Source organism: Balearica regulorum, chromosome 4 (assembly GCF_011004875.1).
Source record: "Balearica regulorum gibbericeps isolate bBalReg1 chromosome 4, bBalReg1.pri, whole genome shotgun sequence".
Taxonomy (NCBI): domain Eukaryota; kingdom Metazoa; phylum Chordata; class Aves; order Gruiformes; family Gruidae; genus Balearica; species Balearica regulorum.
Window position 1 is genome coordinate 41,860,081 of NC_046187.1, and position 13,803 is coordinate 41,873,883.

Genomic DNA, 13,803 nt, shown 5'->3' on the forward strand with positions numbered 1-13,803 from the left:
GAGTTACATGGTCTTCCTCTTTCAGGTCCCCTGCAATGGCTGGTGGATTGTTTGCCATTGAACGTGATTTCTTCTTTGAGCTGGGTCTCTATGATCCAGGGCTTCAAATTTGGGGTGGTGAAAATTTTGAAATTTCTTACAAGGTAACACCAAAAGTTGAAAAGTAATTCAGTTTAGTAGATATTTTTTCTGTAAATACATCTGTTTGGAGTTCAGACAGATCTACCTCTGATTTGCATGGCCTCGTGAAGGTTTTGTTGTGAGGAGATGTTGTGGCAGAAATGCGTCTTCTCAATGTTTACTTGCGGGCTTTGGGGCACAAATGTTCAGAGGGGTGGTGTAGCGTTGAGACCCGAGTGCTGAGCAATCTCGATTTTGTTAATGGTTTGGGATCACACACCCCTAAATATCTAATCGGAAACCAGACTGGCAGATGTGATGGCGAGGAACTGAGTGCTCTCATGGTGAATATAGAAAAATGTTGTTTCTAATGAAAGTGATTACAGAGAACAAGTAGCACTCAATTTATGCATAGATGCCTGTAAAGTATATAACAATGCAACAAAAAGTAATCTGCCCTGGTTTCCTCCTCCCTACCATTTTTATAGGTGAAAAATGATCTCATATACTTTACAAAATTTCAAGAACTTCTTTACAAGAGAAGTCTTCATAATTGAAACACTACTGCATAATTCATAATCACTGCAGAAGATTTTATTTTCACTCCTAGGCATATGCATGCTCTCCAGTTAGCAGGAAACGTAAGATGATAATCATTAGCTTCTTGTAGCTTCAGTATTCGTAATGACACAAGTGGCAGACAGCAGGAATCTGTCCCAATTAACAAACAAAAGTGGAGACATCTAATAGCCTCAGCAGCGATCTGCGAAATCATAGCTGAATTTTAATAAAAGTACATTCAGAGCTCCCCTAGCTGCTCTTGCTCTTCATGATTTTGAGGAAAGCTCTGAGTGCATTTGCTCAGCTGTGCAAAAGGTAGTTACTGAGGATGTTACACATACAGGGTCTTTTATCCTTCTAATTCTCCATCTTGCTTAGAGCTAAATCATGATTGAAATTACATACAGTAGTTTTGTAATTGAAGTGCTGATTATGTAGAGACCTCCAAATTGGTTTCATGTAGATCACAACCAATCTTCAGAAGAACTAAATAGCGTTTATCAGTCTTGCATGCTGACTCCTAGATAGCTGATATAAAGCGCTTGCATATCTGAGGAGGTTTTTTTTCATAAAACTTAAGAAAATTAATATGATGATGCAATGAAGGAAGTAAACTATTCGGCCCACCTTTCCTAATACTGTTAAGTGATATTTTTAATCTGGAATTCGGACTAATTCAGAATATCCCCCAAATTAGCTTGAATTTGGATTTGATGCTACATTTCAAACTTGTCAAAACAATGAGCAGCTAAATTCAGATTTAGGTATGTTTTCTTTTCCCCATAAATGGATTATCCAAGGACGTGTGGGAGGGAGGGAATTTCAGAATGGTAATATGTTTTACCTATTTTTTGTTTTCAGCTACTATAGTTAAAGAAAAATCTGTTTGTACTTGGAACAATGGGTTACCAAAGACATCCTTATCTCCTAATAGCGTTTATTAAGAAAAACTTAAATGTGATGGGCATCTAACCAAAACCCATCTTAGTGATGGTATGTGAATTGCTTTAATAAAATCAAAATATTATTAATTCTGTCATAATAAAAATTACCCAGTTCCAGATTTTATGCACTCATTCATTACTGTTGTTTTAAAATGGCAATAGAACGAGATGGCAAATGTTTTTAAAAGCTTTTTTTAAGAAGTAATTTAGTTGAGTAATTTCATGGCTGAGTTGAAGATGTACTCAATACAGCCTTTCATTTCAGAGACCTGTTATGTTTATGCTTACATCTGAAGTGAAAATATTTAAATATGTCACACAGTTGGTATAATAAGAAAAGTAGCTGACATATCTTCCTTAATTTATTATCTATTTGTCTGTCTTAAATTGCTGTGCGCATATATATTAATAATACCTTTGCTTTAACTTGTAGATCTGGCAGTGTGGGGGAAAACTGTTGTTTGTTCCCTGTTCTCGTGTTGGACACATCTATCGTCTCCAGGGTTGGCAAGGAAATCCACCCCCTGTGTATGTTGGGTCTTCTCCTACATTAAAGGTACTGTTTTGCTGCAACCATGGAGGTGTGTTTTGATTTTTTAGATAACAACAGTTTTAGATAAATCTATTTAAATTATCAGTAGCAATTTAGAGAGCACTTCCTCCAAAGCTATTTAGTGTCTGAAGCTAAGATGGTCATCCCCACAGGAGGGAAATCCTTGTGCCAATCCCACCGTTATTAAGAGCAGAGATTCCTGGAACCCATCTTCTTGCTACCCCTCTCCCCATCTTTGAGGTACAAATCACATTTCCTATTACTCTCAGCACCCCAAGCCTTTGCTGCGCTGTGCTCAAATGAAGTACAAACAACTCTAGTAACTGCAGCACACTCCTGGAGATGATGATGATGGGTTTGAAATCCCCCTTTGGCTTGATAGGGTGTGATCCTAGGCTGAGTTAGCGAATGCTGTAATCTAGTGTCTCTCAGACCTTCTCTTGTGCAGTGTTTGAGCATTGGTAAATCCTGTTCCCAGAGACCTAGTTCTTCGTGAATCCCATTCTCAGAGCCATCTTCCTAGACGTTACCTGTGACCATGACTACTGGTAGGGTTACAGAGTATTGCTTGAGTTGGTTCTGTTGAAAAGGGAATGCCCCAGCCTAGCTTAATGGTAGAAAACTAACCTGGCACCCAAAAAAATAAAAAAATAAAAGCCTCTATTAGTAATGTGAAGTAAATTGATGAACATTTTGATGTTCACAAGGGAGGGAGGAGGAAATGGGCATAGCTGGGAGTGGAGACAGGCTAGCAAATGATCGCTCCATTGCTCAGTGCGGGCAAGATGTTTGTTTGCCTTGTCTGAAATGATAAAAACCATTTCACTCTTCTGAAAAGCTAATCAAAGATATTTACTGCATATCTGAACACCTTACATGAGTCTGCTCGACTGCTTACTGAACAAAACACTGATGGGTGGTCTTAAATATTAAGTTGCTTCTCTGTACAAGGCAGGACGCAGGAAAAGTTTTCTCCCTCTTTGGACACCCTCCGATCTCCATAGTAAATGTGCTTTTTTTTATAGCTTTGTTCAATTTATGATGGGTGTGGATTAAAGTAAAACTCAAAATCATTTGTGCCTTTAGTCAGATCTGTTAAGACTGCTTTAACACCAGGTTATTAATGCTAAAAGAATTGTACGAAGTGAGGTGTGCATCTAGAACATGTACAAGTAACATAGAGATAAGAGCCATCAAAAAGACTGAGAAGACAGACGTGAGGGAGAGGCTTGTTCACCAGGCGAGCTATCCATTTTTCCACTTCTCCAAGCAGCAATAAACTATTTAGAAGATAAAATCTCCTTGGTGTGTCATAGCTCACCTGTTTAAGACTTAATTTTTTCACCCTTAGTGGATTAATGCATATGATTCTCTGTATTAAACTGTAGAAGGTGAATAGAAACTCTAAATTGCAATTCTGGTACACAGCGAATGATTCATAGAGTCATAGAATAGTTTGGTTTGGAAGGGACTTCAAAGATCATCAAATATTGCAACATTTTATTGAACCCATAACTGAAGAATATTTTCAGATAAACATTCTCTAAACTTAGAAAAAGACTTTGTACTTTTATTAAGCCAGCCAGTTTATTTTGATGGTCCTAAACCGTCATTTGAAAATAATACGCATGTGTCTTGTATAATCTGCTGAAGGTGACAGATTATTAATGCTATATAATAATTTCATGCTGTCACTTTTTAAGAGGAGAAATCCTTAAATTTCTGGAATTAACATGCAGTTGCGTCTCACCTGTTGTGTGTGCTTTGAGGTCTCAGCAATGTTGTTCTTCACAGAATTACGTCAGAGTTGTAGAAGTGTGGTGGGACGAATACAAAGATTACTTTTATGCCAGTCGGCCGGAGACAAAAGCACTACCCTACGGAGATATATCTGAGCTGAAAAAGTTCCGTGAAGATCACAACTGCAAAAGTTTTAAGTGGTTTATGGAAGAAATAGCATATGATATAACTTCATATTATCCCTTACCACCTAAAAATGTAGACTGGGGAGAGGTAAGTACAGCACAAAACTTGTATTTATTTTACGAGCTTTTTTTTTAAAACTAGGAATTCAAAAGGAAATGATTGTTATGTGACATCATCTGCGAACGGGCTCTTTAATTATTGCTACACTAAGGTATATGATACTAGCCAGAGAGCTATAGAGATATAACCCTAGGAAAAAAATTTTATGTATACTTCAAGAGGTGCAATTTTTTTAATTAGCTCCATAGGTCCTTGAAGGATGATTTTCTCAATTTTTCTTCAATTATGTCTAAAGCTCTTTTTTTCCATAATTGGAGTTTAGGGGGGGTTTAAAAGAAAAAATGTGAATCGTCCATGTGTAGGAGTATTGGCAAAGATTAATAGATGAAAATCTTTTTCTGTGAAGGGCTAGAGAATAGATCATGAAATCCAGGTGGAGTACATTCTTCCTACGTTTGCTAGCCTGGGATGTACTCATACAGTTACAGCCTCGGTAAATCCCTTATCTGCATGTAATAATTTTATATGATTTCTTAACAGTCATTTCCAGCATTAGTGTATATGATGATAACTGTGCTTTTTAAGATGTGGTTACAAATTTGGCATTTTTGTCTGGTTGACAGAGATGTCGCTAGGTGGGTGCAGGACATCTCACTGAACCCTGCCCATTTTGTCCTGGCATTCAGCCCACACCTTGGGGAGCTCTTACTGCAGGTCTCCTGCCTGCTTTCACTTTCTCACCACCCCCACCCCGCCTTTCAGTTGGTTCCAACCTTGCCCCATCTCTCCTGTTAATTTCACTTTTGCAGATTATGGAGGCAAAATCAGAAAATCATCTTGCTAGCAAAGGAGGACTCCTGTGTCCTACCAAATTTAACAACCTTCTTTCCTAAGATTTGGTGGAATCCGGTTTTGTAACATCAAAAGAGCATTAGGAAGTACAGATCTATGCTGTTTCCTATAGCCAAGAACGTGTCATCTGTAATTTCTCTTGAGGAATTAGTGACACGGAGCATGTGCATTGTGGAAGGGGGTACAAATAGTCTCGTATCTGAGGGACCAGGTGAACAATGACACCTTGATTTCTCACCTAAAAGCTAGCACAAAGCATCAGTTACTACATTAGACCTCCTTTTGAATCCACATAAAGGGTTAGGAAGGCACATTATATATAACTATTCACTGAGGTGAAAGTATCTGAAGAGGATAAAATAATAATGGCCACCTTGTGGGAAATCATCCCTGATAAAAGCGAGCGGCTCTGGTGAAGCAACAGGGAAGTCTGAAGTTCAGAGACTTCTCTGAAGTTTTCTTCAGCTCTCCTTCACTGGCTGCTAGTTATTCTACATCTGAGAAATTCCCCCCACCCCCATTTATGACACCACACTAATTGCATTTCCAAGCTGTCGGGAATGAAAGTGTGGGGTTCATCTTCCCTAACACCCTCTCTGGAAGTCAGGTCTAAGCTTAGTCCTCCAGACTTTCTTCTACCGTCACAAAGAAGAAAGAGGCTCTGGCAAAGAAAATAGGTCTGGAAAGAATGTTATTTGTGTCATAAAGTCTCTGTAAAGCTGTTTGTTGGCCCTTCTGAGAAGGGAATGGGATAATCAGCAGTTGAGGCATGCTTTCTGGCAGGACTTTTATTCTTTATCCCTATGCCAGTGCCTGCCCCTCATCGATTTTGTCTTTTTTCCCCCGTGTAATTGCTGCTGCAGAAGGTACACGTGAGCAGCCGGGTCAGTGGGCTGTGCCTGGCTGCAGTTAACAACTGCCATGCATAACTTCTCTGCATCCCGTTCCTCTCATCCACAAGATGAGAGCAACTTAGCTGAGCTCCTGCTTTATTTATGAAGACCTGGGAGACTGAACATGCTTTGATAGGAGATTGAATAAATTAAAATACTTGAAAGTCCTCCATTTTGGTGTCATTAATTTGGAACTCAGCTTTACAACTCTAGCTTTATCAGTGTACTCTAACTCACATAAGAGCCTGCAAATTAGCATGGGCAGCTGGAAGCGCCATCTCCCAGAACGGTTAACATCAGTATTTAAATTTCATACGCAGGTTTGTCTCATATATCTCTGTGGATATCTGTTTCTGGTTTGAAAGATAAGTGGGAATTTTCTTAACTCCTTCACGCTTATTTTTTCCTTGAGACTAACTCAGAGTGCAAAACCTCTTTTCCAGATTAGAGGCTTTGAAACTGCTTACTGCATCGATAGCATGGGGCACACCAACGGTGGCTTCGTTGAGCTTGGGCCATGCCACAGAATGGGAGGAAATCAGGTGAGGAGCTTGGAAGCAAGTCTGAAGGAGAATCATTTGCTGTGGATGATAACAGGCCAGTTTTCTGTTAAGCCTGTACATAAAAAGTCACTTAGGTGCCAGCTACAAAGATAGAAGTTAGGGATTTCCCATAAGCATACTGACAGTGGTAATGAAAATATCATTTCAAACACAAATGATACAAAATTGATGGCAGATTCATAATCTATTTTGCAGTGAAGCAGGTACGTGAGGAAGCAAGAACTGTGTTTTACAGCAGCCATATCACTGCATTAGAATAACTGCAGCTGCTAGCATTGCTGCTAATTCATCATTTATCTTCACTTAATAATTAATCCTTCAGGAAACAATCTCCTTGCTTGCTTTGGCTCAATTATTTCACAAAGTTGTTTTGCTCTAATGGAAGTATAAACCACTTTTGTGCAGTAACTCATCTTTCACCACAGGAGACAAGAAATTGAATACAAATTTGTCTGTGCTTCATTTACAAATTAATTGGCAGAACATAATTACTAATAGATGGTTGCAGTCCAAGTTGCTATCGTGTTTGACCTGTATCTTCACAAACCTACCCACGCTACCACACAAACATGCTGTTCTGTCTTTACTTCTCCTTTTTTGGTTGGAAAACTTTTCAGAATTTAGTCCTTATTTATGCTGATGTAGACTTGAACCAGGCAAGTTTTGTCATGGCAGTCACGAAAACGCGTGCAGGATGATGCTTTTAAAGATCATATTTGGGTTAGCTCTTAGTAGCCCCTGGAAATGTCTCTTTTATTTTAATATTTCATGAAAAAGTTCCCTAAACTTTTTTTCTGTATATGTCACCCCCAAAACCCTTCTAACAATTATTTCATAAAAAGTAGCTAGGATAATCTTTTTGTATCTGGATGCATTAGTTTGATTTCCTCCATGGGTAAAATGCCAAAGTTTTACTGTCTTCACACAAAATTACTGTCCAAAACCAAGGACTTGCTGCCAGACCTTTAGAAAGATAGTGCACTGTTTAGCCATCAAATCATACAAAGGCTTTTAATCAAACACTTTTCAGAAGTCTCCCAAATAGTAATCCCTTTATTTTTATCGTTTTTGTCTTGCTGGCTAAGTTTCTTAACCTTCTAAATCCTACAGGAAAGTTATCCATTAATTGAGTATCATGATAGTAAAAGTGCATTAGATCATGTAAAATAAAGAACCCTCCTGAAAAACAGGTGTAATAACACCAGAGAATGTTTTGAATAATGCAATTCCGTTGGTATTTTCATTGTTTCTAAAATACTCATTATTTTGAATCAACTGTTTTAAAAAGGTGGCTTTTTTTTTGCTGTTAGCTTTTCCGAATCAATGAAGCTAATCAACTCATGCAATATGATCAGTGCTTAACTAAAGGACCAGATGGATCCAAAGTTATGATTACACACTGTAATCAGAATGAATACAAGGATTGGCAATACTTCAAGGTAAGCAACAGATATATAGCGGAAAAGAAATTATAATTTGCATCTTGCTTTTGTGCACCTTTTTATTTATGTGTATCTGAAAATAAAGATCTACGATAAGGTTACTGAACCAAGTAGAGTAAATCGTTAATTGCACATTCTCGGAAATCCATGCTTGCCAGGAAAACTTCCTCTAGGGAAAGATGCCTTTGCTAGCCGTTCTAGTTGCTGTCTTCTCTAGCAAAATCTTTAAGGAAAATCTCCTGAGGCTACATGTGCTGCCACAGATATGTTAGGAGTTAGCACTTGTCTTGGAGGAAGTAAAGAGGCTGTCCACTACCAGTGACAGAGTTTCTATAAGTTTTTAGTGCCATCACCCTCTCTGCTTGTATGCTTTCTATCAAGAAAGTTTCTTTATCTAATGTACACTGTGAGAAGATTACTTAAATGCTGGGGTGCATTTAGCACCTAGGGTCGATATTATATATGATTTTGGGAGGTCTAAATTGAAGTGTTGCTCTGTTTAAAGACAGAAATTTTTTAAGCCTCATAGGAATAGGTAAACGTAGCGTTACTCTTTGCCTTTTTGTGTTGTCTTTGCCTTCCTCAGTATTTCTTTTTCCTGTTCATTAGCTGTTCTCTAATAACATGCTCTGTTGTGAATTCTGGGTGTGGTGCCATTATAACACTATTGCAAAATCTATGAATTTTTAATAAAGACTTGGAATGTTGGCTGATACACATGAGGGCTGCTACAGCCTATTTAGTCACTACATCTGTAAATCCTCTATTAATACTAGTTTTCAAAGTGTTACTTTAAAAAATGTCTAAGGTTATATTTCTGTTTGTCTCAAAAAACGAGAGTGAATAGTTTAAAGGTGACATTATCCTTGGATATAGGCACACATAGCTTGGTTCTCTGTGTAAGAAACTATTCTGTGTCAATTTTTCTTCAGTCTATCTAGCGTATTGCATATTTATTAATTCATTTGCTGGTTATCTGGATTATGTTTGAAAGATGTAGGCACTGTTGAGTGCAGTGAAATCTGTTTGTTATCCTTTAAGCCACTCCACTTTTTATGATACTTGCATAGAGCTAGGAAATATCAAGTGCCATAATGCCAATTCCACCCAGCTTTCTTGTGCCATATAGACAGACAAAATTCTTTAAACCTGAAATTTAAAAATCAGTAAGCGGTGTTCCGGTGCCTGCCGACTTCTGCTTTAATATTGGAATAAAATTGGAAGAATATATAGCACTTGTTAAGTCTCCAGCCATTCTAGTGTGTCCCAGCACGTTACTTATAGAACAAAACAGTGGCTTCCAGAAGAAGAATAAAAGGCAGGGTATGAGAGAGAAAGGACCACCACGGGTGCGTAACCAAGCAAATACTAGAAATTTGGCACACTCTGCTGTGCAGTACAGAGAGTATGACTGCTTCTTCTAATGAGGAGGGTGTAAGGAATGAAATGCTTATGAACTGCTGAAAAATGTTGTGGCCTCGTATAAATGAAAGCTGCCAGCAGATTTTATCTGGTTGGTCGGTTGGTTGTTTCTGGAATGAACGCTGGTGTGCCAGTTTGGTGAGCGTAACAGCCGTGCTGCTGGAGCGTTGAGCAGCAGGGCTTCGGTGCCCACAGGCGAACATCCCGAACAGGGCTGGCAGTGCTCTGCCTCTTGCTTTTGTTCAGACATCTGCTTACCTCTCCACATAGAGGAGCACCCATGTCTGGCCACGCGGCGGGAGCAGGTATCGAGCTGAACCGACATTTGGATGCACACACGTGTGTGGGAGCGATGGGGTGACGGAGAGGGTCCCTGTGCCGGGGGGACCTGGGCTGCGGAGCCCCAGTCTGCAGCTACTTAGGCAGCCTCCTGTTGCTCTCATCCCCTCTTTTCTTCCTTCAGCCAGCTGAACAGGGAGCAAAGTTACTGCCTTTTTTTGTTTTTCCCCAGTGTGGTTAACGTTGGTGTGGGGCAGTTGCTTTATGCGAGGGCTAACCAGAGGAGGACCTGCCCGGTGAAGTCAGTTCCTGCCCATAGAGCTGTCCTCCAGAGTTAATCTGTTGGTTCAGTTACAGGACGGATGAAAATGCTGGAAGCATTTTAGACACAGTTTTTCTCAATTTCTTTGCAGTTTGTTGCCTAAGAGAAATGTGAGGCCTTTCAAGCGAACCTACACATATCAAAAGTTTCATAATATGTGAAAATCTAGGTTTAACGAATAGTAAAATGAGCATAGAATTGATCTGTTCTGGGACCCTGAAACCTGGTTTTGTAAATAGCTATATTGCAGTTGTGAAGAAAATGTTAAAAAAAAAACAAACCTAAAAAAGAAGAAACAACACATGTTCCCAATGGTTTTGTTTTCCAGAATCTGCACAGATTTACTCATATTCCGTCAGGGAAGTGCTTGGATCGCTCCGAAGTCCTCCATCAAGTTTTTATTTCAGAGTGTGACTCCAGTAAAGCAACGCAAAAATGGGAAATGAACAACATCCTTAGTGTGTAGACAGACAAAAACCTACCTACTGACACGTTAATTTGTACAGGACTGAAAATAGCCTGAAAACTGCTGCAATTAACTTTGTACAGCTGCGAGCCTCCTGACTTGGATGAAGGACATAGACGAACTGTGATTATTACAATAACATTATCATCCGCAGTTAATGTTTACAAAACTGCTTTACCTTAAACTCTGTAGATGTTTACATCTTTTTGTTTTAAGATGTTGGTAAATTAATGTGCTGTTAGCTATGTTTCATAGGAACATAGTTAAAAGCGTTGTCGTCTTCTTTGGGATTACACTCAGGGGTCTGAAGGCAGTTTTTTTACACACACTTGAAAAGGTTGGAGTAACCAGATTTTCATAGAACTTGGTGATTATCAACCTGTTGTATATTTTTATTTAATTTTACATCTTACTAAGCACTGCCACAGGTTATTAGCCAGGGTGGCCTTCTCTCACAGTCATGCTGCTTTTTTGGAAGGTGAATTTCAACATATTTAGTGCCTCTTTCATTTCTCTCTCTCACAAGAAAAGCATTTCTTGGAAATTATACAATGGATTTTTCTGAGCTGTCACCAGGGGTAGGGACCAACTGTACTACCCTGTGTAATTATTGTGTTACTGAAGACAAATTTCTATTGCCAGTTTGGCCGCTCTACTGCAACTGGACGCTGTGTACAGTGCAAGGAAGAGCTTAGTGTTGAGTTTAGCGCTAATGTGGTACATTTTGATGGAAGTAAGCACCCTCGTGATTCCAGTTAAGAATTTATAAGCACTAACTTGCTTGTTTAAACCATGCCTTACATAAAAATAATTAAAGAAAAAAATAAATAAAACTGCACAATTATGTAAAACTTAGAGAGAATCCAATGCTTCATTTATATTGTTATTTTAAATGGAAATCACTTAGAGGTGGACTAAAACTTTTACTTAGGAAAAAAACATCCAGCTCCTTAACACATCTGCGTAATTCTTTACAAGGACATCTGTCAACTCGTTTGGATGCCAGACTTAGATTTGAAAAGAAAAATGGAAAACCTGAAACCACATTTATTCATACTAATTTTCTTCTTATTTTTGTCATTGGAAACTTTTCCTGAGGGATTAAAAACACAAAATATAACCGCTTGGTGCTATAGTGTACACACTAGAACGTGAAGAAGTTGTTTCTAAAAATGTCCTGGAAAGGAGTTTATGCCAACTCCCTTAGGGAGTATAAATATTTACTCTGAATGAACAGAGAGGTGGAGGAGAAATGACTTATCTTCACTTCCTTATTCCAGATTTTGTGACTGTTAAATGTTGACATCAGTGTACTGATTTCCTAAGAGTTATGCCTATAACATGTCACACTATTAAATATGACTAAATACTTCCCTGAAATTTAGACTAGCGTTGCATGCAGCTTCCATTGAAGTTAACAAGGGTTATGTATCATGTTTGGTGACAGAGTTTGATCTTTCTAGGGCTGTCTGCACTGATCTGTTAGTTCGGGATCTTTCCTAGTTTCTTTAAACTTCTCATCTATCCTTTCAGAGCTATGAAAAATAGAAAATAAAGGAGGGAGAAACTGGAAAAAAAAAAGGAAAATAAGGGTTCGTGCCGGTACTTGTTCCTTGTGTGTATGAAAACTGACTCCATTTTTGTGTGTTGGGTAGATTAATTTAATCATACGACTATGCATAAGAGAAAGAATGGTGGCACATAAATTGTGCGGGTGTGCATTTTAAATGGGTATTTTGTGCAATCCATTGAAAGCTGATGCTGTATGTGAATATGAATCTGTATGTGAGACTGAAACCTTACAAAACATGAGATAGTAAGAAGCTGTTGCTGTAATGACTTTTTCCTACTATAGCCGGCTTGGAAAAAAATAATTCCCATATTCTCGCTTTGTAAGTTGATGATAATATCACTATGCATTTCTACATATTTTATAAATTTGATTTATGCAGATTTTGATACACTGTATGTTTCTGTAGAAATTGTATAAATCTTTAAAAAATTTATTAGGGATAAATCTGGGAAACCTATGTATATCTTACTTATGGGTTGCTTGTTTTTTAGGTGAAGTAAATAAAATATTTGAATTTTTGGGTTTACTATACTTTTACAGAGTAAAAATTGATTATTATCTTTATAGAAACCCCGTATCTCAAAATCTAGACAACTTCAATGTTACAAACTTACAAATATTAAAAGTGTTTTATTTTACGTTTTATCTAGGTACCTTTTGTCGTATCTGTGGGGACTCAGGTTTTTTTCCAGTGAAGTGAAAAATGAAATTCCCTCTGAGAGCATGGATGCATTTGGATTTTTGTATCACCTGCCCTGATCTAATTAGGTAGATTTAATATGCTCATCGAAAATGAACTTGAGAATGATTTCTAAAGTAGAACCAAAGGTCAGGAGGACTAGTTGGCAGGTTTTGGACTGTATATTTTTTCTTAGTCTGTGAATGTTTCCACCAGCAAGCATGTTTCAATCAAACTTTTTTTTTCCCCCCAAGAAAGTTTCTTAGCAAAAGAGAATGCAATTAAATCAGGTCACGGAAGATGCAAGAGTCTGGCCCAAGAGCAAACCTAAAAGCTGAAATCTACAGCACTTTATTTTATAGATGGGTTCTTGTTTGCCGGCCATGTCTGTCAATGCACTTCTGTGTATTGATATTTCAGAAGGCTCCTTTGGCAAAGCAGTGGGAGTATAGCAGTGGCCAGTTCATATAAGGAATGCCCTTTTTGTGTGGAAACAGGGACTGATAGGAAGGAGGCGACATCTTTCTTCATTTCCAGAGATCCTAGCACCAAGAGAACCAACAGCATCCTTTGGGCAGTACCAAAGGCACTGTCCCCATGGACGGCGTCCTAGAAGCAATTCAGTCTCTCCCTGATAGCAGTTGATCTCCTTCTTCAATACCATCTGCCTCCAAATTGCTGGCCCTAAAGTCATCAGTCAAGATTAACTTACTGCTCTGAAACTAGACCAAGAAGTCTAACATCTATTTATTATACTATGCCAGAGATAGATAGAAAAAATTTATGCTTATCTCTGATCTGTGAGACTTTTCAGAAGAAAAGAAAACACACACCAGCTGCCTATAAAAACACAAAAGATGCTTTGCTAGATTTTGCTGTATATCAAGCATGATTTTTCCCTTTAGGTTAAAAAAGGTCAAATTGTGCAAGATCTATGGAGGCATAAGGATAAGGAGGGGAATTTCACAACATGCAGAAGAAATTATCTATACTATTGAACACAAACTGTTTTTTTGTAAAAGCATTTATTGTTTGTTCCCTGCTGGTGAACTTAGATCCATCAGTTTTAACAGGTGAAAAGAAACAGCTCAGGAAAAACAAATTAACAGTGTTTTCTGTTTTTTGTTGTTCTTTTCCTTGCTGTAAAA

At 38.3% G+C, this 13,803-nt stretch overlaps 1 protein-coding gene across 5 annotated transcripts in view; it reads left to right on the forward strand.

Moving 5' to 3' along the window:
• GALNT7 (polypeptide N-acetylgalactosaminyltransferase 7) overlaps positions 1 to 11,996 on the forward strand; it is a 74,275-nt gene extending 62,279 nt beyond the window's left edge. For all 5 annotated transcript variants that reach the window (XM_075751884.1, XM_075751883.1, XM_075751885.1 and 2 more), the window contains 6 exons: positions 26 to 143; positions 2,059 to 2,181; positions 3,973 to 4,191; positions 6,353 to 6,451; positions 7,783 to 7,911; positions 10,266 to 11,996. In XM_075751884.1, the coding sequence (XP_075607999.1) occupies positions 26 to 143; positions 2,059 to 2,181; positions 3,973 to 4,191; positions 6,353 to 6,451; positions 7,783 to 7,911; positions 10,266 to 10,403 (826 nt within the window). In that variant the 3' untranslated portion in view covers positions 10,404 to 11,996. The remainder of the gene's footprint in view (positions 1 to 25; positions 144 to 2,058; positions 2,182 to 3,972; positions 4,192 to 6,352; positions 6,452 to 7,782; positions 7,912 to 10,265) is intronic.
• The last annotated feature ends 1,807 nt before the right edge of the window (positions 11,997 to 13,803 follow it).